This window comes from Stigmatopora nigra, chromosome 16 (genome assembly GCF_051989575.1).
Source record: "Stigmatopora nigra isolate UIUO_SnigA chromosome 16, RoL_Snig_1.1, whole genome shotgun sequence".
NCBI lineage: Eukaryota > Metazoa > Chordata > Actinopteri > Syngnathiformes > Syngnathidae > Stigmatopora > Stigmatopora nigra.
The window spans coordinates 2032028-2055707 of NC_135523.1; the positions used below are offsets into that span (position 1 = coordinate 2032028).

Genomic DNA, 23680 nt, shown 5'->3' on the forward strand with positions numbered 1-23680 from the left:
CTGCTGGATTGATGTTGTGTGAGCCGAGTCGCAAATATTACTTCAATTACTATTTGGGACATGGGCAATAAAAGTAGAAAAGAAAAATATATGCAAATGTGATTTTGCAATTAAAAATAGTGAAGCTTAGTTGCGATTAGCATCCATTTTGGGCGAGGCAAATGCATGAAATGTCAATTAATTGCTAATTTGGTTAAAAAATTAGCTATTTATTTGAAAAGGTTAAAGAAAAATGAATAAAATAGAATATTTTAAGGTTAGTTGTATAAGACAATTAGAAATGTACAACTACATGTTAACTCAATGCATTTTCTTGAACATTCCTACTTTCCAAATAGTCAAAATACTTTAGTTGTCTGACTCAGTCAATGGCCCGTAAACACACTAAACGTTCACAGCCCCCAACTCTCCCAGAACAAACCAATTGGACGTCTATCTTTGTCAATAACAAGAAAAAAAAGGCGATTTACTGTGATGCCATGATTTATCATGAGACTTCACTACCCCCTGGCGGACCTCTGCCACACTGCACCCCTAAGGCGCCTGCTCAACGTAATACTATACCGGGTTAAAAAACACATCTTATTTCACAACACTACGTTTAAACATCACCGCACAATTTTATTTACACTCATAAAATGTAATAATATTATGCTACAAATCCTTAAAGCGACAGTCCTCCCCTTAATCTACTTTACGCATGCGCACCCACCCCCATCTTCTCCACCACCCCCTCCCAACCCGTCGCAAAATCAGCACCTGCATTCTGGCATTCATGGTGACACCGTGAGTACATACTAGGGGGGCGTGGGGGGTCTTTACTCGCTATTCAGTTAAATTTCATGCATTTTTGGTTGACCAACAGAAGGAAAAAAATGGATTTAGATTACAATATGGAAGCTTATTGTCCTTTTTTTTAAGGGATGCATCACGTCGGCATTTTGAATGCAAATCCCATTATTTAACGGGGGGGCGATAGATAAAAAATTGAGAGGGGGGGGGGGGGGTGCTGAGGTGACTAATTTATTTATCTATTTTTTTTCTTTCCCCCCCGGGCAGTCTACGGGCTCAGAGCGGCCGGAGATGCGCAAGAGGCAGCAGATGCAGGTGCAGCAGGAAGCCGCTAACGCCGTTACCGCTAACGCCGCCAACGCAGCCGCCGCCAACGTCCTCCACGGCCGCCAAAGGATGGGCGACGCCTGCTGCTTCTGCTGGTGCTGCTGCTGCAGCTGCTCATGGTAAGTGCGTTCCAAAAAGTCTTATTTTCTTTACAAGAACGCAGTCAGGGGAGTGGAATCCGCCTCTTAGCTCCGGCACCCCCGCGAGGAATTGAAATGTGTTGTTCATTTTGGCAGGGAGGAAATGATTAGGGTATAGGAAATATTTGTAAGAATTGTTTGGTTTCAAAATAGGATTAAAGATGTGTTGATGGTAATGAGGGTGTTAGGGGGTGCTAGAGCCTATCCTAGCCAATGGTAGTTTTGGTATTGTTATTGATTATAACCCTGAGACACTAGTGAGGATAAAGTGGGTCAGAAAATGTAGTTCTTTAAGAAAAAAATCGTTTTTTAAAGGAAAGAAAGCCTTACTATACTATGTTGAGACACTAGTGAGGATAAAGCAGTTCAGAAAATGAGATGATATTATATGAAAAATAGTATTTTTGTATTATTTCAATAATAATACTTAACTAGACATTTTAATTGTAAAAAAACCTTTAACCTTTACAAATGTTTATTTAATATAAAAGTCCCCAAATGCTTTATTTTGCTCACTTTGCTTGACTTAATAGATTTTGACATATTTTATTGACAGTTTAAAATTGTCCAAATCACAGTAAACATATTCTCAAAATGGCCCAAAAGAGAGAAAATGAATTTCCACCAAGTAGACGATGGCTGGCGTCCTTTTGGGGGTTCAGAGTAACTGTTTCAAGGCCCCCCCGGGTGCGTCTTAATTCCCATGATGCCTCTTGCCAACCAATTAGAGGCAGTGTCAGGTGCTGGCCACATTTTTAATTACACGTCTTGGAGTTATTTACGCCACCAAAAGTCTATTTGTGTCGTATTTGTACTTGTCTTTACCATAAAGTACACGTCAATAAGTTGTCCTAAAAATATTTTTCCATCTCATCTCATTTTCTAAATGCTCATAAAACTGAAATATAGAACTTGTATTATTTTGAGTAAAATAGCCTTACTATACTTAGTCGTTTTTTCTAAAGGGAAAAAAAGCCTTACTATACTATGTTGTTTTTTAGGGAAAAAAAAGCCTTACTATACTATGTCGTTTTTGTAAGAAAAAAGCCTTACTATACTATGTCGTTTTTGTAAGAAAAAAAGTCTTACTATACTATGTCGTTTTTGTCAGAAAAAAAGCCTTACTATACTATGTCGTTTTTGCAAGAAAAAAAGCCTTACTATACTATGTCGTTTTTGTAAGAAAAAAAGTCTTACTATACTATGTCGTTTTTGTAAGAAAAAAAGTCTTACTATACTATGTCGTTTTTGAAGATAAAAAGCCTTACTATACTATGTCGTTTTTTTTTAAAGGGAAAACAAACTTCACTATACTTAGTCAAAATTTTAGAAAAAGTCTTAGTCCTTTTTCAAATAGAGAATTGTTCACTTATTTGCCCATCTTTGCTTGCAGGTAAGGTGTGGACTCTGTGGTCTAGTGGTTAAGTTGCCAGACTGCCATGCGGGAGAGTGCGGTTCGAATCCTGGTCTCATTTTCATTTAAATAGAAGCAACAGTGTGTACTTGAGGCTCTCCAAAAATGACAAGGTAAGGTGTGGCCACTTGGCGTAGAGGTTAACTCACTGGTCTTTCGTCTGGGAGGCGTGGGTTCAAATCCCGGTTGGGACACATTTTCCCTTAGTTCTTTCTGTGGACTTGTAGTCAAGACACTGAAATGATGACTAAGGAAAGTGTAGTCACTTGAGTGGCGCAGAGGTTAGTTCACAGGACTCCCGTCTGGGAGACCTGGGTTCGATTCCCGCTGCCGTCGTTTGGCTGAAAATAATTGGAAAGAAGAATTGGTCAATGGAATAAGAAGAAGGGGAAAAAAAAAAGAAAAACTTTTTAATTTATATGAAACACTTAGTCATACTTTTCAGCAAAAGGTTATATTCCGAACTGCCTTCGGCAGTTCGGAAGACACTTGATGGACCTGTATGTGCGAAAGGCGTTCTCGGGTCGGCCTTCGGCCGACCCTCGACCGCTTGCTTGGTCAGTGAACCGGCGACACCGGGAAGCGAACTCACGTTCTCTCGGTGCAAAGGCGAGTGTGCAACCCACAACACCAACTCGTGCCCCACTTATACATCGGTGTTGAAACATTTTATCCAAGGAAATGGGGTGAAACACTTAGTCATTTTTTGACTAAATGTTTCATCCACCACTGAATACTTATACTTATAGGTTAAACACTTAAGCAATTGTACTTATTCTTTTACCTGAACAATTGTGGGAAAATCTTTGCCTGCCCTGGGAATTGAACCAGGGACCAAAGAGTTGGCAAACTGATGACTTAGCCACTGGGCCACCACCCTCTGAGAGAAAGAAGTAGTACTTGTACTTTTATCCCTTTCATTTACTTGAATAATAGTGGGAAAATCTTTTTTTGACTAAATGCCGACACCGGGAATCGAACCCAGGTCTCTCCGGTGAAAAGGTAGGTGACCAACCCACTGCACCACACTTATACATTGTCATTGGAAGCTTTCATTCAAGGAAAGGGGTGAAACACTTAGTCATTTTTTTGACTAAATGTTTCACCCACTGACACCGGGAATCGAACCCAGGTCTCTCCGGTGAAAAGGTAAGTGACCAATCCACTGCACCACACTTATACATTGTCATTGGAAGCTTTCATTCAAGGAAAGGGGTGAAACACTTAGTCATTTTTTTGACTAAATGTTTCACCCACTGACACCGGGAATCGAACCCAGGTCTCTCCGGTGAAAAGGTAAGTGACCAATCCACTGCACCACACTTATACATTGTCATTGGAAGCTTTCATTCAAGGAAAGGGGTGAAACACTTAGTCATTTTTTTGACTAAATGTTTCATCCACCGACACCGGGAATCAAACCCAGGTCTCTCCGGTGAAAGGTAAGTGACCAACCCACTACACCACTTAGCACCACTTATACATGGTCATCGGAAGCTTTCATTCAAGGAAAGGGGTGAAACACAGTCATTTTTTTGACTAAATGTTTCACCCACTGACACCGGGAATCGAACCCAGGTCTCTCCGGTGAAAAGGTAGGTGACCAACCCACTGCACCACACTTATAAATGGTCATTAGAAGCTTTCATTCAAGGAAAGGGGTGAAACACTTAGTCATTTTTTTGACTAAATGTTTCATCCACCGACACCGGGAATCGAACCCAGGTCTCTCCGGTGAAAAGGTAGGTGACCAACCCACTACACCACTTAGCTGGCCACTTATACGAGGTCATTGGAAGCTTTCATTATGGAAAGAGGTGAAACACTTTGTCATTTTTTAGAGAAAATGCTTCATTCACCAACACACTTAGTCATTTTTTAATGACAAAATGGTTCATCCACCAGTCTGTCTAAAGTCAGCGGCCACTGGGATTTGAAACCCGTCCTGTCCACACGGTAGTCTCTACGCCAATTGGGCACACTTAACTATGTCATTATTGGAAAGTCTTGACGACACACAGGTGTTTCTATTTAACGGAAGATGTTTCCCAACCAGGATTCAAACTATACCTTTCCACATTGCAGTCAGGTGAGTGAACTTCTACACCATGAAGTGGCCACACTTACTATACTATGTAGTTTTTTAAGGAAGAAAATGACTTATTATACTAAGTCATTTTTTAAGAGAAAAGACTTACTATACTATGTCGTTTTTTAAGGGAAAAAAGGCTTACTATACTATGTCGTTTTTTAAGGGAAAAAAGGCTTACTATACTATGTCGTTTTTTAGGGGGAAAAAGCCTTACTATACTGTCGTTTTTGTAAGAAAAAAAGCCTTACTATACTATGTCGTTTTTTAGGGGAAAAAGCCTTACTATATTATGTCGTTTTTGTAAGAAAAAAGCCTTACTATATATACTATGTCGTTTTTTAGGAAAAAAGCCTTACTATACTATGTCGTTTTTTTATGGAAAAGAAGCCTTACTATACTATGTCGTTTTTGTAAGAAAGAAAGCCTTACTATACTATGTCGTTTTTTAGGGAAAAAAAGCCTTACTATACTATGTCGTTTTTGTAAGAAAAAAAGCCTTACTATACTATGTCGTTTTTTAGGGAAAAAAGCCTTACTATACTATGTCGTTTTTGTAAGAAAAAAAGCCTTACTATACTATGTCGTTTTTTAGGGAAAAAAAGCCTTACTATACTATGTCGTTTTTGTAAGAAAAAAGCCTTACTATACTATGTCGTTTTTTAGGGAAAAAAGCCTTACTATACTATGTCGTTTTTGTAAGAAAAAAAGCCTTACTATACTATGTCATTTTTGTAAGAAAAAAAGCCTTACTATACTATGTCGTTTTTTAGGGAAAAAAAGCCTTACTATACTATGTCGTTTTTTAGAGAAAAAAGCCTTACTATACTATGTCGTTTTTGTAAGAAAAAAAGCCTTACTATACTATGTCATTTTTGTAAGAAAAAAAGCCTTACTATACTATGTCGTTTTTTAGGGAAAAAAAGCCTTACTATACTATGTCGTTTTTTAGGGAAAAAAGCCTTACTATACTATGTCGTTTTTGTAAGAAAAAAAGCCTTAGTATACTATGTCGTTTTTGTCGCTTTTTTTCTTACAAAAACGACATAGTATAGTAAGGCTTTTTTTCTTACAAAAACGACATAGTATAGTAAGGCTTTTTTTCTTACAAAAACGACATAGTATAGTAAGGCTTTTTTTCTTACAAAAACGACATAGTATAGTAAGGCTTTTTTCCCTAAAAAACGACATAGTATAGTAAGGCTTTTTTTCTTACAAAAATGACATAGTATAGTTAGGCTTTTTTCTCTAAAAAACGACATAGTATAGTAAGGCTTTTTTTCTTACAAAAATGACATAGTATAGTAAGGCTTTTTTTCCCTAAAAAACGACATAGTATAGTAAGGCTTTTTTTCCCTAAAAAACGACATAGTATAGTAAGGCTTTTTTTCTTACAAAAACGACAGTATAGTAAGGCTTTTTTTCTGACAAAAACGACATAGTATAGTAAGGCTTTTTTCCCTAAAAAACGACATAGTATAGTAAGCCTTTTTTTCTTACAAAAACAACATAGTATAGTAAGGCTTTTTTTCTTACAAAAACGACATAGTATAGTAAAGCTTCTTTTCCATAAAAAACGACATAGTATAGTAAGGCTTTTTTCCCTAAAAAACGACATAGTATAGTAAGGCTTTTTTTCTGACAAAAACGACATAGTATAGTGAGGCTTTTTTTCTTGCAAAAACGACATAGTATAGTAGGGCTTTTTTCTGACAAAAACGACATAGTATAGTAAGGCTTTTTTTCTGACAAAAACGACATAGTATAGTAAGGCTTTTTTTCTGACAAAAACGACATAGTATAGTAAGGCTTTTTTTCTGACAAAAACGACATAGTATAGTAAGGCTTTTTTCCCTAAAAAACGATATAGTATAGTAAGGCTTTTTTTCTGACAAAAACGACATAGTATAGTAAGGCTTTTTTCCCTAAAAAACGACATAGTATAGTAAGGCTTTTTTTCTTACAAAAACGACATAGTATAGTAAGGCTTTTTTCCCCTAAAAAACGACATAGTATAGTAAGGCATTTTTTCTTACAAAAACGACATAGTATAGTAAGGCTTTATTTCTTACAAAACCGACATAGTATAGTAAGGCTTTTTTTCTTACAAAAACGACATAGTATAGTAAGGCTTTTAAAGCCTTACTATACAATGTCGTTTTTGTCAGAAAAAAAGCCTTACTATACTATGTCGTTTTTGTCAGAAAAAAAGCCTTACTATACTATGTCGTTTTTGTCAGAAAAAAAGCCTTACTATACTATGTCGTTTTTGTCAGAAAAAAAGCCTTACTATACTATGTCGTTTTTGTCAGAAAAAAGCCCTACTATACTATGTCGTTTTTGCAAGAAAAAAAGCCTCACTATACTATGTCGTTTTTGTCAGAAAAAAAGCCTTAATATACTATGTCGTTTTTTAGAGAAAAAAGCCTTACTATACTATGTCGTTTTTGTAAGAAAAAAAGCCTTACTATACTATGTCATTTTTGTAAGAAAAAAAGCCTTACTATACTATGTCGTTTTTTAGGGAAAAAAAGCCTTACTATACTATGTCGTTTTTTAGGGAAAAAAGCCTTACTATACTATGTCGTTTTTGTAAGAAAAAAAGCCTTAGTATACTATGTCGTTTTTGTCGCTTTTTTTCTTACAAAAACGACATAGTATAGTAAGGCTTTTTTTCTTACAAAAACGACATAGTATAGTAAGGCTTTTTTTCTTACAAAAACGACATAGTATAGTAAGGCTTTTTTCCCTAAAAAACGACATAGTATAGTAAGGCTTTTTTTCTTACAAAAATGACATAGTATAGTTAGGCTTTTTTCTCTAAAAAACGACATAGTATAGTAAGGCTTTTTTTCTTACAAAAATGACATAGTATAGTAAGGCTTTTTTTCCCTAAAAAACGACATAGTATAGTAAGGCTTTTTTTCCCTAAAAAACGACATAGTATAGTAAGGCTTTTTTCCCTAAAAAACGACATAGTATAGTAAGGCTTTTTTTCTTACAAAAACGACAGTATAGTAAGGCTTTTTTTCTGACAAAAACGACATAGTATAGTAAGGCTTTTTTCCCTAAAAAACGACATAGTATAGTAAGCCTTTTTTTCTTACAAAAACAACATAGTATAGTAAGGCTTTTTTTCTTACAAAAACGACATAGTATAGTAAAGCTTCTTTTCCATAAAAAACGACATAGTATAGTAAGGCTTTTTTCCCTAAAAAACGACATAGTATAGTAAGGCTTTTTTTCTGACAAAAACGACATAGTATAGTGAGGCTTTTTTTCTTGCAAAAACGACATAGTATAGTAGGGCTTTTTTCTGACAAAAACGACATAGTATAGTAAGGCTTTTTTTCTGACAAAAACGACATAGTATAGTAAGGCTTTTTTTCTGACAAAAACGACATAGTATAGTAAGGCTTTTTTTCTGACAAAAACGACATAGTATAGTAAGGCTTTTTTCCCTAAAAAACGATATAGTATAGTAAGGCTTTTTTTCTGACAAAAACGACATAGTATAGTAAGGCTTTTTTCCCTAAAAAACGACATAGTATAGTAAGGCTTTTTTTCTTACAAAAACGACATAGTATAGTAAGGCTTTTTTCCCCTAAAAAACGACATAGTATAGTAAGGCATTTTTTCTTACAAAAACGACATAGTATAGTAAGGCTTTATTTCTTACAAAACCGACATAGTATAGTAAGGCTTTTTTTCTTACAAAAACGACATAGTATAGTAAGGCTTTTAAAGCCTTACTATACAATGTCGTTTTTGTCAGAAAAAAAGCCTTACTATACTATGTCGTTTTTGTCAGAAAAAAAGCCTTACTATACTATGTCGTTTTTGTCAGAAAAAAAGCCTTACTATACTATGTCGTTTTTGTCAGAAAAAAAGCCTTACTATACTATGTCGTTTTTGTCAGAAAAAAGCCCTACTATACTATGTCGTTTTTGCAAGAAAAAAAGCCTCACTATACTATGTCGTTTTTGTCAGAAAAAAAGCCTTAATATACTATGTCGTTTTTTAGAGAAAAAAGCCTTACTATACTATGTCGTTTTTGTAAGAAAAAAAGCCTTACTATACTATGTCATTTTTGTAAGAAAAAAAGCCTTACTATACTATGTCGTTTTTTAGGGAAAAAAAGCCTTACTATACTATGTCGTTTTTTAGGGAAAAAAGCCTTACTATACTATGTCGTTTTTGTAAGAAAAAAAGCCTTAGTATACTATGTCGTTTTTGTCGCTTTTTTTCTTACAAAAACGACATAGTATAGTAAGGCTTTTTTTCTTACAAAAACGACATAGTATAGTAAGGCTTTTTTTCTTACAAAAACGACATAGTATAGTAAGGCTTTTTTCCCTAAAAAACGACATAGTATAGTAAGGCTTTTTTTCTTACAAAAATGACATAGTATAGTTAGGCTTTTTTCTCTAAAAAACGACATAGTATAGTAAGGCTTTTTTTCTTACAAAAATGACATAGTATAGTAAGGCTTTTTTTCCCTAAAAAACGACATAGTATAGTAAGGCTTTTTTTCCCTAAAAAACGACATAGTATAGTAAGGCTTTTTTCCCTAAAAAACGACATAGTATAGTAAGGCTTTTTTTCTTACAAAAACGACAGTATAGTAAGGCTTTTTTTCTGACAAAAACGACATAGTATAGTAAGGCTTTTTTCCCTAAAAAACGACATAGTATAGTAAGCCTTTTTTTCTTACAAAAACAACATAGTATAGTAAGGCTTTTTTTCTTACAAAAACGACATAGTATAGTAAAGCTTCTTTTCCATAAAAAACGACATAGTATAGTAAGGCTTTTTTCCCTAAAAAACGACATAGTATAGTAAGGCTTTTTTTCTGACAAAAACGACATAGTATAGTGAGGCTTTTTTTCTTGCAAAAACGACATAGTATAGTAGGGCTTTTTTCTGACAAAAACGACATAGTATAGTAAGGCTTTTTTTCTGACAAAAACGACATAGTATAGTAAGGCTTTTTTTCTGACAAAAACGACATAGTATAGTAAGGCTTTTTTTCTGACAAAAACGACATAGTATAGTAAGGCTTTTTTCCCTAAAAAACGATATAGTATAGTAAGGCTTTTTTTCTGACAAAAACGACATAGTATAGTAAGGCTTTTTTCCCTAAACTACACTATTACTTACAACAATTACTATACTATGTCGTTTTTGTCAGAAAAAAAGCCTTACTATACTATGTCGTTTTTGTCAGAAAAAAAGCCTTACTATACTATGTCGTTTTTTAGGGGAAAAAAGCCTTACTATACTATGTCGTTTTTGTAAGAAAAAAAGCCTTACTATACTATGTCGTTTTTTAGGGAAAAAAAAGCCTTACTATACTATGTCGTTTTTGTAAGAAAAAAAGCCTTACTATACTATGTCGTTTTTTAGGGAAAAAAAAGCCTTACTATACTATGTCGTTTTTGTAAGAAAAAAAGCCTTACTATACTATGTCGTTTTTGTCGCTTTTTTTCTTACAAAAACGACATAGTATAGTAAGGCAAAAACGACATAGTATAGTAAGGCTTTTTTTCTTACAAAAACGACATAGTATAGTAAGGCTTTTTTCCCTAAAAAACGACATAGTATAGTAAGGCTTTTTTCCCTAAAAAACGACATAGTATAGTAACGCTTTTTTTCTTACAAAAACGACATAGTATAGTAAGGCTTTTTTCCCCAAAAAACGACATAGTATTGTAAGGCTTTTTTTTTCTTACAAAAACGACATAGTAAGGCTTTTTTTCTTACAAAAAAGACATAGTATAGTAAGACTTACTATGTAGTTTTTTTTAGGGAAAACAAGCCTTACTATACTCTGACGTTTTTTGTACGGAAAACAAGACTTACTATACTTTGTCGCTTTTTTTTAGGAAAAGGAGCCTTACTATACATGGTCTCTTTCTTGCTTAAAGCAACTTACGAACTTGGTCCACCATCATTTAAGTAAAAAGACGGACTTCAGTTCCTCTCACTATTTTAGACGTATATATATATATGTATCATTTCTACAGGTCAAATCATGACAAAATGAATGGAGTATACAAATTACATTTATTCATCACAGGTAAGCACTTAGTCAATACAAACAATTTGACATAGATAAATTAGCAATACATTTCTAGGCTTTTTAAGCAGCCAATACTCTATGTTTCGACGAACACTGTCTCCTTTCAATAGTACATTCGTGCATACTAACTTGCATGTAAATAACTCAACTCTTCTTTCGTTTGCAGTTTAACCGTGCGAGGCGAAGACGAAACCATCCAGAGATCGGCGTGCGACCGCAGGGCAGACGGCGCCGACAACTGTGAAGAAAGGTAAGAACAACGATGATATTAAGACATTCTCTGACGTTGGTAACGAACCTTCTTGTCCATCTTTTCCTACCCAAAAAGCCCGAAACCCACAGCGGAGGAAGCCGGATCTTGGACGTCATCCTTCGAGAAAGTGATGAAAAGTGCCGCTGGGCGTTCTTGCTTCCGCCAATTCCTCCGCACGGAGTTCAGCGAGGAGAACATGATGTTCTGGCTAGCCTGTGAGGAACTCAAGAAGGAGACCAACAAGACGGTGGTGGAGGAGAAAGTACGGCAAATATACGAAGATTTCATCTCCATCCTCTCCCCGAAAGAGGTAAACACAAACTTAACCGTCGTAAGTACTCTAAAATATCGTATTTTTCTTTAACTGGCGCCAATTTCTTTACTCACAGGTTAGCCTGGACTCACGAGTACGTGACGTTATCAACCGCAACATGTTGGAACCCACCTCGCATACTTTCGACGACGCCCAACAGCAGATCTACACTCTAATGCAGAGGGATTCGTACCCTCGCTACATCAACTCGTCTGCCTACGCCGACTTGCTCAAAAGCCTGGAAGAAGAAGAACCAACGCCAACGCCGCCATCCCCAAAGCCATAGAAGAACGCCCCAACTAGCTTTAATAAAGAAAAAGCAAAGGCGGAAATGTCTATTTTTATACACGCGCCTCACCCAGCGCTTAACGTTGCACTTTTCTACCTTGTTTCCAGACTCCGAAACAAGGCGACTTTTCATTGTGGCGCCAATTTAGCGGATAGAAAGTGCCTTTGGGTAATATCTTCTACGTTCGGCGTTTTCAACGAGCGCCAATTTTGGACTTTTTGGTGCTTTTCAGCTACTTTTCGCCTCTCAAACCTGGAAAAGAGGATTATTTAAAGATAGTAATATATACGCACGTCTATCTAGATCTAGTCGATGCATTTGGATACTGTGATTTTGGGGAAAAACTACACTTTTGCCGCTGTAGTTTTTGTTGTGTGTGTGAAATCTGTTCAATAAAAGCACAATCATGTAAACATTAAAAAAATTTGAAAGTCTGCTTTGTTTAAATCTGTAAGTATATTTGCATTAAACTTAATGTGCAATAATACAGGTAAATGTTTGTTTTTTTCCATTGGAGTTCTAACACTTGGAAATAAGAAGCAAAAACAAGTAGTTTTAGCTTCCACTATATTTAATAAAAAATGTAGAACATCAAGATACAAGCCTTATAACTCCATTGCAGGTGCAGGACATTTCTTCTTTGCATCAGGAGGGGTGGATGGGGGTCCGATTCGGATTGGTCGGATGGCGTCTGGGTGTTCATTCCTCGCTGACGGCGGGCAGTTGCTTCTCGATAAAACGTTTGATGTCCACCATTTCCTGGGGAAAGAGAAAAAAAATGACTTAGTATAGTAGGGCTTTTTTCCTGGAAAAACGACATAGTATAGTAAGGCTTTTTGGCTAAAAAAACGACAAAGTATAATAAGGGTTGTCCCCCCAAATAAACGACTAAGTATAGTAAGGCTTTTTCACCTAGAAAACGACAAAGTATAGTAAGGCTTTTTTTCACCTAAAAAACGACATAGTATAGTAAGGCTTTTTTTCCTAAACAAAAAACGACATAGTATAGTAAGGCTTTTTATCTTCAAAAACGACATAGTATAGTAAGGCTTTTTCACCTAAAAAAACGACATAGTATAGTAAGGCTTTTTATCGCCAAAAACGACATACTATAGTAAGGCTTTTTATCGCAAAAAAACGACATAGTATAGTAAGGTTTTTTCTCTTCAAAAACGACATAGTATAGTAAGGCTTTTTTTCTTACAAAAACGACATAGTATAGTAAGGCTTTTTGTCTCAAAAAACGACATAGTATAGTAACGCTATTTCTCTTCAAAAACGACAAAGTATAGTAAGGTTTTTTCTCTTCAAAAACGACATAGTATAGTAAGGCTTTTTCGCCTAAAAAAAACGACAAAGTATAGTAAGGCTTTTTCGCCTAAAAATACGACAAATTATAGTAAGGCTTTTTTTCTTTAAAAAACGACAAAGTATAGTAAGGCTTTTCCTCTTCAAAAACGACATAGTATAGTAAGGCTTTTTATCTTCAAAAACTACATAGTATAGTAAGGCTTTTTTTCTTACAAAAACGACATACTATAGTAAGGCTTTTTCTCTTCAAAAACGACAAAGTATAGTAAGGCTTTTCCCCCTAAAAAACGACAAAGTATAGTAAGGCTTAGTATAGTGAAGTGGCCCAAAAATGTTTTTACAGTACCTCCGGACAGGCGCTGTGCTGGAGGCCCGGGTAGGACTTGAAAGTGAGATGATGGGGGTCCAAGAGGGTCTTCAATTTTTCGGCGGTACGACTTCCGAAAGAGAACGGCACCAGAGGGTCAGCGTCGCCGTGGCATTGAAGTACCGCTACGTCCTTGTTGACTCCCACAGCTGACGCCTAATTTGGAAGAAAAAAAACACTGATCTTTGATCTCTGTGTATTAAACTCCTACTTTTGTTAAATTCTTACTTGAGGGAAGGCATTGCGCATTGGAAGCCAACAGCTGAGAGCGACCACCCCAGCCAGCTTCTGTTGGGTGCTCAAAGCCGTGTACAGTGACAGAGCGCCACCCTGCGGAAGAACCATAAACAACATGTTAACTTTGAGAATTAAAACAATACAAAACAGAACAAAAAAAATGCCATTTTACCTGTGAGAATCCACCCAGGATGATTCTATGGGATGGAATGCCGTTCTTGACTTCTTGGTCTATCATGGCTTTAACTGGAGGACCAATCAAAAGTTTGCCATTGTCCAAATGCAAAAATAAGTGTTATTTTTTTTTAACAAAGAGACACACTGTTGTCCGACGCTCTCTTGATGCCGGCTTCGTCTTCTTGCGCGTCCGGATTTAATCCGTAAATATCAAACCTGGAGAGAAATGTGGTGTTATGAATTTTCTGATTTCAATTTTGGGTGCTCGGACGTTTGGATGCCGGTCGTTTGGCCGTACATTTGGCCTGGGGCCAAATGTCCGGGCGGCCAAACGTCCGGGCGGCCAAACGTCCGGGCGGCCAAACGTCCGGGCGGCCAAACGTCCGGGCGGCCAAACGTCCGGGCGGCCAAACGTCCGGGCGTCCAAACGTCCGGGCGTCCAAACGTCCGGGCGACCAAACGTCCAGTCACGCAATTTTGAGATGCATACTTACCAGGAAGGCATGGACATCCGCATGTTTAAAGTGACAGGCATGGAAGGGCTGTGAATTGGAAAGGAAAATTAATATCATATTATAATAAGGATGTCTAAAAAATATGATCATATATTTATGAATACGTACGCATGTGGACAGATGTACTTGACGTGTGGTATTCTGATGCCACCAAAAGCTTCAGCCCAGCCATGCCTGGAAACAAAACACGTTATTACTATTGTTATTAAGTTAGACATTTTGGTTTATCATTTCCAAGAATGAAAATAATTAAAGTGACCTACCCCGTGTCACCGAGGCCATGCAGGAAAACAACCTGTAAAGTTTTCCCAATGTCAGTTAACCGAATACTAATGCGTAATTGACAGATCTTTTCTCAGCAAATACACATTTAAATGAAGTTTTATGCTAATTCGATCCAACAAAGGAAGGTGGTGCTACATGAAGACAATCGGGATTAACGACTTACTTACCGCCGCGGTGGCTTTGCGGGCAGCAGGCACGATGGCAGGTAAAGGTGCCGACATGTTATTACCGCACATGCAACAGCGCTATATACTAGTACAGAATTTTTTCTATCGCAGAATGTTATTTTAAAGCGATTTACTAAAGAAAGGAAGCCGTTATTAAACGGATCTTGGGAAGTTTTGTTTGGGGTAACGACGCCATTAATTTAGACCACAAGCGGTTCGGAATTAGGAGAAACGGAAGTTCCGCCTTCTCTGCATCGTGATTGGCCATATACAAGGAAATGCAAAATTTCAAAACGCAATGTTATAATTAGTGTTAAACAGTTAAAACATTTTAAATGTATATTTTACAGTTTCTGATAAACTTTAAAATGTGGCAATGCTTACTCAAAATATTTTTCCCCTGCTTTTTGGGTTAACTATACTGAAAGCTCGGCTTTTCTGCTTTCTGATTGGCTCTTCTGAAATGCAACATACATACTGCATACATAATAAAAATACAAAGGCATGCTTTTACACTAAACGTTGAATAAAATATTTCATTTTTTTCATACATTTAAAAGCTAAATATTTAACCCATGTTATTTTAATATCTACTTAGAATTGTTATTTCAACCGGAAACGTCTCGCCCAGCCTTATCACGTGACCCCCCCTTGCCCTTGTCACATTTGCTAGGTGAACTTCTAAACATTGACCATAACAACCATGTCTTTCCCGAACAAAACCAGTGGAAAGGCACTGGAAGCCTTACGAAATCTGCCGCGCCTATCCTTGCTCAACCTACGGCCGGAGCCTGGCTCCCAAAAAAAAGTAAGATTCCATTGTAACACCCCTTAAACGGTGGCTAACTAGCAAGCCAGGCTAATGCTAACTGCAGCTAGACCGTCTACATCAGCTAAGTAGCTGCTACACGTCCAAATATAACGTCCTTGTTTCAATTTGCTATTTTTTTTTTCAGGAAAGGCGTCGGGGCAGGGGGCAGCACGGTGGTAACAGAAGCGGTCGAGGACACAAGGGCGAGCGGCAACGGGGCACCCGACCTCGGCTAGGCTTCGAAGGTGGACAGACCCCTTTTTATCTACGCATTCCCAAATATGGCTACAATGAAGGTCACAGGTATGCTACATAACAAGTAACGACATATGAAATGCTCCACATTGATTAATGTTATGGGTTGTGAATGCATTAGCTGCCATTGACGTCCCTAGACGTCACTCCATTGTGAGTGGAAAGCTAGCATCTTGCTACCATAATATGTGAAATGCTATGTTTGTGTAATATACCTTAAAACACTTTTCAGCCAGCGTCCCCAGTACCAACCGCTGTCCCTTCGGCGTCTCCAGTACCTCATCGATTTGGGCCGAGTGGATCCAAATCAACCCATCGATCTGACCCAGTTGGTGAATGGTCGCGGAGTGACCATTCAGCCACTCAAGAGGGATTTTGGCGTCCAGCTGGTGGATGAGGTACATCTGCAAAACATGATGACATTTGTATTAACCCCTTCATGCCAGAATTGATCAAACTTATTTGATGGACGAAAAAAATAATCGAATGTAATTCTAACTCCCACCAGTAGACGTCGCTCTAGGCTAACAAAGTTATCTTTTCAGGGCGCTGACTCGTTCTCGGCCAAGGTGAACATCGAGGTCCAACGGGCATCCGAGAAGGCTATCGCTGCCATCGAACGCAACGGCGGCGTGCTAACCTGCTCCTTCTACGATCCAATCAGCTTGGATATCCTCATCAAACCCGTCCCCTTCTTTCTACGTGGTCAGCCCATCCCTAGACGCGCACTCCCCGGCGAGAACCTGCTTCCTTACTACATGGACCCCGAAAACCGTGGCTACCTCGCGCCCCCCGAAAAAGTCGCACAAGCTCGCCTAGCTTTAGCGCGAAAATACGGCTACATGCTACCGGACCTTTCCAAAGACCAAATCTACGCCATGCTCGCCATGCGCAAAGACGTCCGGCAGATTTTCTTCGGGCTAGCATCAGGCTGGGTGGTCAACATGGCCGACAAGAAAATCCTCAAACCCACTGACGAGAAACTTATCAAATATTACAGCTCCTAGTGGACGCGGTGTGTAATGTTTAAAGTCTTTAATAAAACTCGGAAAAGTAACGCGTGGTGTCCTTTTAAGGGAAAACGTTCCGAGCGGAACAGGTGAGCGGGAAATGAAGAAGAATGAAAACAGGAAACAGATGCCAGTGATGTGTACTACTTACAAGTTTGAAATGAGTCACATGATGCCAGCTGTATCCTGCATCCACACTTCTTGACTTTCTTCCTTGGGATACAATCAACAGCAAATATACTGTACATTAGATCACTGTTAAAGTCCTTACTGTACATAAATATAGAAGTAAATGGATATACTCACTTGGATAATGGCCTCTTGGGACTCTTATATGAAGTAGTGGAAAAAATAAACCTGGGAAGACAAAATATCATTAGCAAATTAGTCTTAAACCATTTTTTACTAAGCTGCTACTACTACTATTAGCCACTCCTAGTCAAAATAACATTATTTTTTTTATCTTAAAATAGAATTTCTATGACCAATTAGTGGTCAAAAAATGTCTATAAAAGGAAAATGAGTGAAATAATGTTTAAAATTATTCTATTTGCTTATTTAGTAAGTCATGATTTAAATAAATTAATAGGAAATAATCATAGCTCAATAAAGGTACATAAATTGCATTTACATGCAAAGAAAATTGATATTTATGAAAAAAACTCAATGGTAAAGTGGATTTTAGCATAGTGGGCGTGGCCAAAAAAGCTCCCCCACGTCCTTACGACAGAAAATAAATCAGAAGACAGGAAAGAAAACGCAGAGTCATTGTTTACGGGCTGGCTTATCTTCAAAGCAGCAGCAGATCCTTTTCACTTCAAGTCTCAGAACCACGCACACTTAAACGCCGCCTTTTCCTTGTTTTTATTTGCTCCCTTCGAGACCGCAGTTGCCGTTCGGCCTCCGTATTGGATACGACTTTTTTTTACCTGTAGGTCAAGCTTACCTATACGGGAGGCGGGGTTTAAGTATTCGGTCTGGATTGTTGTTTGTTTTCAGGGATCACCTAAGAACGAATAAAGGGATTATGATCCAACTTGCAGGATATGGTCGTTAATTGAAAAGTGATTGCGTTACGGCGTCATGAGGTCAAAGGTCACGGGGCAAACTTGAATTTGTCAGAATCAAGAAAAAATATATATATTTCTACATAATTACTGTCCTTTTCGCCTCTTTAAATAATAAGCAAAATATTTAAAAGGACATATTTAATTTTACAAAAGCTTATATTTTTTCCATTCTAATTTTCAATGTAAATAAACACTAGAAAAATATATATATTTTTTTCCTTAATTTATAAAAACATTAAAAGACAAAAACACTTTTCCCCATATTTTAAAATAAAAAAAATGTGAATAATAAAATAATATTTACTATTAAGGGCCTTAAAAACAGTATTTGATGCCTATAAAAAAACTAATTGCGGCAAAAATAAACATGACACCCCCCATTTGAGATGGTTCGTTCCATAATTCTCTTGGTCAGAGGATAAAGAATACTACCCTTAACTGTACTTGTTGTCAATTGGATTGTTTTCGTTCAAGTGAGGCCTTTTCTTGCCTTATTTGGAGGTGGTAAAATGTCACGGTAGACGAGGACAATCGAGTGTTTGACTGGACGTTAATTAATGTCTCAGTTTAACCCGTCATCTAATTAAAGCAGGTGGGCGGGCATTTTTTTTTTTTGCATCGGGATTTGTGTGGAGGTCCCAGACAGGCGGCTTGTCTGACAACTCTGGAGGACCAATGGGAGGGGGGAGGGGCATGGGGGGTGCCTGGGGGGTGCCGTGTCTTGTTCATTTGCAAAGAATACCGGTGCAAGTCAATTAAGATCTTGACTGATGGGGAGAATGATTAAGTCTGGGAAGGAAATGGGGCGAGGGGGGGGGGGGGGTGTTAGCTTAAAGTTATAAGTCAAAAAGTCATACATTTTTTTTAATTGTTGTGGAATTGGAAATATATTTTGGTGTGGCTGTAGAAATATTACATATTTTGTAGCAAGTACTATGTAATTAGATATAGGTTTTAACGTTTGTAAGTATCTTATATTGTTGTTTTTTTGTCATGTAAATCATTTTGTTGGTCATGTTATTTAGATTTTGGCATGTTAATGTTTATATTGTCTTTTTTAATATAATGCAAATACAAACCATTAAATTCAGGAATAAGGTAATGTATCGTCTGAAATATAAAAACTATATTATTGTATATATTTAAATTCCCTTTGTTTATGTATGTTTAATTTCTGTTTATTAACGTTAGTTTTAATTTACAATGAGTTTCTTAACAGACAATTTGGTCCTTTTATATGTTAAGAAATTCCATATTTCTCTTCAAAATAATTGCTAATACTTCTACAAAATATATATAATTAAATATAATATTTAAAAACAGTTATTTCATACAGAAAAAGATTTAAATAGCTGTATTTGACACAAAAATCTAATTATAAAATGACTACACTTGTGGAAAACCTATCATTAATTTATCTGACTTAAGAGTAATATTAACTATGGCTCCACTTATTAATGGTCATATTTAGCGCACTCACACCTTGTCAAATCTATTAGAAAGGGGGGGGCCTGGGCTGGGGGGGGGGCTTTTCCTTTTTTGAAGTCTGTCTGAGTTCACGTTGTTATCAACGCCTGGAGGAGGCTTCATCATTGTGTGGCCCTAATGAGGGTGTATTAGGGGGGCCTGAGAGGGGGCCTGGGGGGGCTTGTAATCCTCTCAGCTGGACTGACGTAAAGGGCAGGGCCATGTTTACATTGGGGTGGGGAGGGGGGTCATAGTTGGATTGCATAGAATGCTGTCTGAGCTTTCTATGGATCTCCAGCCTGCTGTGCCCATACAATACAAAACCTAATAGAAGACTTGGAAGGAATACAGTGCTTCGTTAGGATGCCGCAAGTATGGGGTTCAATTTCGCAGAGGGGGCGGGGCTTTGGGAGATATACATTTTTTTCATAAAAGGGGATGAGTGACATGATTTTGGATGGTGATAGGGATTTTTTTGGAGTTAAGATGGGATTTGATATGGAGTTAGGGTTCAAAAAATAGGACATGGGGGACAAGATGGTAAATAGTCTTACCTGGTGATGGAATGTGGATGTGCTGGAAAATTAAGTTTAACTGCAATAGTGGGCCAACTCTGAGTAGTTATCTAAAATGCAGGTGACCTGTGTTGGGAAAAATGGAAAATGTTCAGTTTGGTTCAAAATCATACTGGAAATAAAGGCAGATTTTGGAAAGAAAACTAGTACCTAATACATCTCATAAACATAAGTCATTAAAAAAAAGTATTCATCGTAAATATTTAATTAATCTATACTAAAATGTCCAAACACCTATCATATATCATGAAAGAAGTCCAAACCAAGAAGAAAAAAACAAAATAGAAAAATTCTAAGAAAAATCCATATTACAATCCTTATTTTTAATCAATTTTTACCTCCCACTGACAACAACAAAAAATCATTAATCAAATAATTATATTTCCTACCCATTTAAAGTGTACATTCCAACTCCCACTACAGACACGATAATGCATTTGAACGCAATGACAGCCCTGATGATGATTACAGGTGCTAAAAACTATTTTACGCCCCCCAATACAAGTTTTAACCGATAAAAACCCACCTGTGCTTCTTTTGTGTTGTTTTTTTGCAGGCAAGATAATGAACAGATAAAGTTTGGACTTTGAAAAAAAACAAAAAACCTTGATGTGTTCAAGACTCATCAAGAAAATAAGAAACGTGAGTGCGTCTGTGTGAAGGGGGCGATGGGGGGCGACCCCATCCCAATCCACATCCGGTGGTGTTGAACGCCACGCGATAGATCGAATCAATTCACACGAGAGTTCACAGCGGGATTACAATAACGTTAGTTTCGGATGACACGTCCCCTGCCGAGCTGTATAATCTCACCAACGGCGATAGACGTCCGATTAATGGACGCCTATCGCCGTCGATGGAAGGGAAACTGCTTCAGAATTGTTTATTTAGTTTTTTGGGGGGGTCTACTCTCCTCTTTATTATCTTTATCCCCTCACCGCCATTGTGGCGTCTATCAGTTCAAATATTTACCAGGGTTAATAAACGCGCCTTGATCATGACGCGAATGTACTTTGATTGAGACGCTAGGATTCAGGTGTGCGTGTGTGTGTGTGTGTGTGTAGCGAAGAAAAGGGAGGGGGCGTCTCAAGGGCCGCAATGTAATTAGTAACTACACGCACACACAAAAAACGCCATATTTGATGTGCGCCCATCAATACTGTCAAGACCTATTGATTGGATTCCAGTGAGCTTCAATCGAGGCGAAAACATTTTTCTACATCTATATTTTTAAGGCAGATACAAGAAAATGGGAAGGGAAGTAGATAGTAAGTTATAATTATTAATGGATCATTTGGGAATGCTGGTAAGGACAAATAGAGATGTGCATTCCTCTTTTTATGTGTATATAAAACATGTATAATATAGGAGAGCTGTATAATGGCACTGTGAATGACTTCATTAAAACATCACGTATTATCCTATGTGAAAATTCTATTTAAGTAATATGCACGAAATTACAAAAACATGCATAATATGAACGACAATTTGGAAGAAAAGAAAAAATAGATGTTGATTTAACAAAAACTAAATAAGCACAAATAATTACTTAGTGTAGAATACCCTTATGTGGTAGTGAAATGAATATAATTATGAATCATTTAAATTTGGATCAATCAAATATAATAATGATAAACAAATCAATTAAAAACAGTCTTATCGTAATGGTACTGCAATAAATAAGGATAAAAACTAATATGTAAATATGTGACTAAGTAATAAAATATATCTCTATCTTTTTAAAAATCACCACTATATCACGTCTTTTAAAATGTTGAAATCTGATATAGGGGAAGAAAATAACAAGCTAATCGACCAAATCACGCTTTTAGCCACGAATTAACAACCATTACAATGAAAAAGGACTCGAATGTCCATTTAGTGTATTTGAATGATGGACGCGCAAGTATTTAAAACAGCCTAAAGTTTCGAAGTGTCTCGAGTTGGGGGGGCGTGGGGGTGTCCGATTGTACTAGACCTATCACGACCTCACCTGGAATTCACACCTTGGACCCCCCTTGCTCCCATTGGCGGAGCCCCCAAATAAATAAAACGCGACCTCCAGCGACCCCCAGCGACCCGCCGAGCGGAGCCGAGCTTAGCCGAAAATGCACCACTTCCAGCCGGCTACGGCCACCAGCGAGGAGCCGGCGTGCCACTCGCCGAGCTCCGGCCCCTCCAGCCCGCACGGCTCCTTCCACTCGGAGCCGAGCGTCGGTGCGGAGGCGGCCGCCACGAATGCCTCTTCGGCGGCCGCGCAGAGGGTGAGGAGGCCGCTGAATGCCTTCATCATTTGGACCAAAGAGGAGCGCAGGCGCCTGGCTCTGCTCAACCCCAACCTGGTAAACACCGACCTCAGCAAAATACTCGGTGAGACTCGGGCTGTCAGGGAGGGATGGCAGCGGGGGGGAGGAGGTGGGGTGGGGGTGGTTTGCGACCTGACCGGGGTACTCATGGACAGGTCACGTGACGAGTGGGGGGACCCCCCTCCAACTTCCACTATATGATAAATCTCAATTTTTAAAAAATGAGCGTATACTCTTATATTAATTTTCAGTACATTGTAAATATTTTAAATGCTTTTAGTTATTTCACATAATTATAACAATTTTTCCAAAATAAATTACAAATATCTATATTTGCAAGTCTTTCTAAACTTTTGTCCTGAAATTGAAATTAATTATTTTTTCCTTTAAATGATGAATGAATGCCCTCTCGTACAAGTATATTAATTTCAGTTATGAATTAATTTAGAATGCAAGTAATTTTATTATGATTTTTTTTCATTATTTTTGTACTATTTTAAATTTGTTACGCAGTTAAAGCAGCTTGTGAAGGAATTCTTGTTTGGGTACTCTAAATCAGTGCTAAATTACATAATTAAAATCAATTATTAAAAAAAAACCCTAAATAACTTAAAATTTAACGACCTTAGACATCCAATCGCCTCCCACTTCAACCGCATTAAACATCAAGTCATTAGCATTAGCAATTCCTTTGCTAACAACTCTCCTCATTCAATTACTAACACAACAACCTCCATTTGTATTCAGGCAAAACCTGGAAATCCATGTCCTTATCTGCCAAGCGCCCTTACATGCAAGAGGCAGAGCGTCTTCGCGTACAGCACACCATCGACTACCCCGGCTACAAATACCGCCCTCGACGTCGGAAACAGCTAAAAAAGAGCCCCAAAATGGCCGCCGCCACCACTCCCAACCCCACAAACGCTTCCCACCCGACCTATGACCTCGACTACCTCCTCCAAAACCAACGGGACCAATTCTACGGGCCTTTCTACCCCGCCCCGGCTTACCTGGCAACAGATGGGTATCTGGGTTCTTTCCCGGCGGAACCCCGCCCCTCCCTGGGTCGTCCCGAGTCCAGGTTCTTTGGTGGGCCTCCTCTGGAGTTCTACCTGGAACGGGTCCAGCTGGATACGCTTTACGATCTGGACCGTAGCGAGTTCGAACAGTACTTGGGACCGGATGCGGACCGTAGAGAAGAAAGCTCTTGAAAAACAACAACAACAAGAAAAAGAGAAGACATAACGTGTATTTATTTAAATAGCTCTATATTGTATGGGTGTGTGTGTGTGTGTGTGTGATTCAATAAATAAAGTTTAATTCAACTGTCAAGTTGTGTTTAAAGTCCACGCTGAGGCGGATACGGCAGGGCGGCGGCGGCAGGGGCATAAACTTCCCAACTTCCTGTTTCATTTGATTTCACACAAG

General features: G+C 37.9%; 4 protein-coding genes across 4 annotated transcripts; 3 read left to right on the forward strand and 1 right to left on the reverse strand.

Annotated features, from left to right (window-relative positions):
- The first annotated feature begins 1099 nt into the window (after window positions 1–1099).
- Window positions 1100–12156, forward strand: LOC144209386 (regulator of G-protein signaling 20-like). The gene is made up of 5 exons (XM_077735652.1): window positions 1100–1238; window positions 2653–2786; window positions 11011–11094; window positions 11173–11407; window positions 11487–12156. Exons 2-5 carry the CDS (start codon window positions 2779–2781, stop codon window positions 11694–11696), a joined length of 537 nt encoding a protein of 178 aa, XP_077591778.1. The 5' UTR covers window positions 1100–1238; window positions 2653–2778; the 3' UTR covers window positions 11697–12156.
- Window positions 10810–15001, reverse strand: LOC144209387 (acyl-protein thioesterase 1-like). The gene is made up of 10 exons (XM_077735653.1): window positions 14759–15001; window positions 14570–14601; window positions 14415–14480; window positions 14286–14333; window positions 13937–14007; window positions 13787–13860; window positions 13606–13707; window positions 13357–13533; window positions 11165–12458; window positions 10810–11082 (listed from the first exon to the last, which is right to left on the reverse strand). Exons 1-9 carry the CDS (start codon window positions 14825–14827, stop codon window positions 12399–12401), a joined length of 699 nt encoding a protein of 232 aa, XP_077591779.1. The 5' UTR covers window positions 14828–15001; the 3' UTR covers window positions 10810–11082; window positions 11165–12398.
- A 382-nt stretch (window positions 15002–15383) lies between these two features.
- On the forward strand, window positions 15384–16881 carry mrpl15 (mitochondrial ribosomal protein L15). Its single transcript, XM_077735651.1, has 4 exons — window positions 15384–15566; window positions 15715–15872; window positions 16057–16222; window positions 16370–16881. The coding sequence occupies exons 1-4, from the start codon at window positions 15462–15464 to the stop codon at window positions 16829–16831; spliced, it is 891 nt and encodes a 296-aa protein (XP_077591777.1). The 5' UTR covers window positions 15384–15461; the 3' UTR covers window positions 16832–16881.
- A 5173-nt stretch (window positions 16882–22054) lies between these two features.
- sox32 (SRY-box transcription factor 32) lies at window positions 22055–23463 on the forward strand. Its single transcript, XM_077736517.1, has 2 exons — window positions 22055–22316; window positions 23000–23463. The coding sequence occupies exons 1-2, from the start codon at window positions 22055–22057 to the stop codon at window positions 23461–23463; spliced, it is 726 nt and encodes a 241-aa protein (XP_077592643.1).
- Window positions 23464–23680: the final 217 nt, after the last annotated feature.

Coding starts and splice junctions, on each gene's coding strand:
- sox32 (XM_077736517.1), top strand. CDS start 22,055: ATGCACCACTTCCAGCCGGCTACGGCCACCAGCGAGGAGCCGGCGTGC. Junction 22,317..22,999: donor CGACCTCAGCAAAATACTCG/GTGAGACTCGGG, acceptor ATTTGTATTCAG/GCAAAACCTGGAAATCCATG.
- LOC144209386 (XM_077735652.1), top strand. Junction 11,095..11,172: donor GCCGACAACTGTGAAGAAAG/GTAAGAACAACG, acceptor CTACCCAAAAAG/CCCGAAACCCACAGCGGAGG. Junction 11,408..11,486: donor CCATCCTCTCCCCGAAAGAG/GTAAACACAAAC, acceptor CTTTACTCACAG/GTTAGCCTGGACTCACGAGT.
- LOC144209387 (XM_077735653.1), bottom strand. CDS start 14,827: ATGTGCGGTAATAACATGTCGGCACCTTTACCTGCCATCGTGCCTGCT. Junction 14,334..14,414: donor AAGTACATCTGTCCACATGC/GTACGTATTCAT, acceptor TCCAATTCACAG/CCCTTCCATGCCTGTCACTT. Junction 13,708..13,786: donor TCCTGGGTGGATTCTCACAG/GTAAAATGGCAT, acceptor GTTCTTCCGCAG/GGTGGCGCTCTGTCACTGTA.
- mrpl15 (XM_077735651.1), top strand. CDS start 15,462: ATGTCTTTCCCGAACAAAACCAGTGGAAAGGCACTGGAAGCCTTACGA. Junction 15,567..15,714: donor AGCCTGGCTCCCAAAAAAAA/GTAAGATTCCAT, acceptor TTTTTTTTTCAG/GAAAGGCGTCGGGGCAGGGG. Junction 15,873..16,056: donor GGCTACAATGAAGGTCACAG/GTATGCTACATA, acceptor AACACTTTTCAG/CCAGCGTCCCCAGTACCAAC.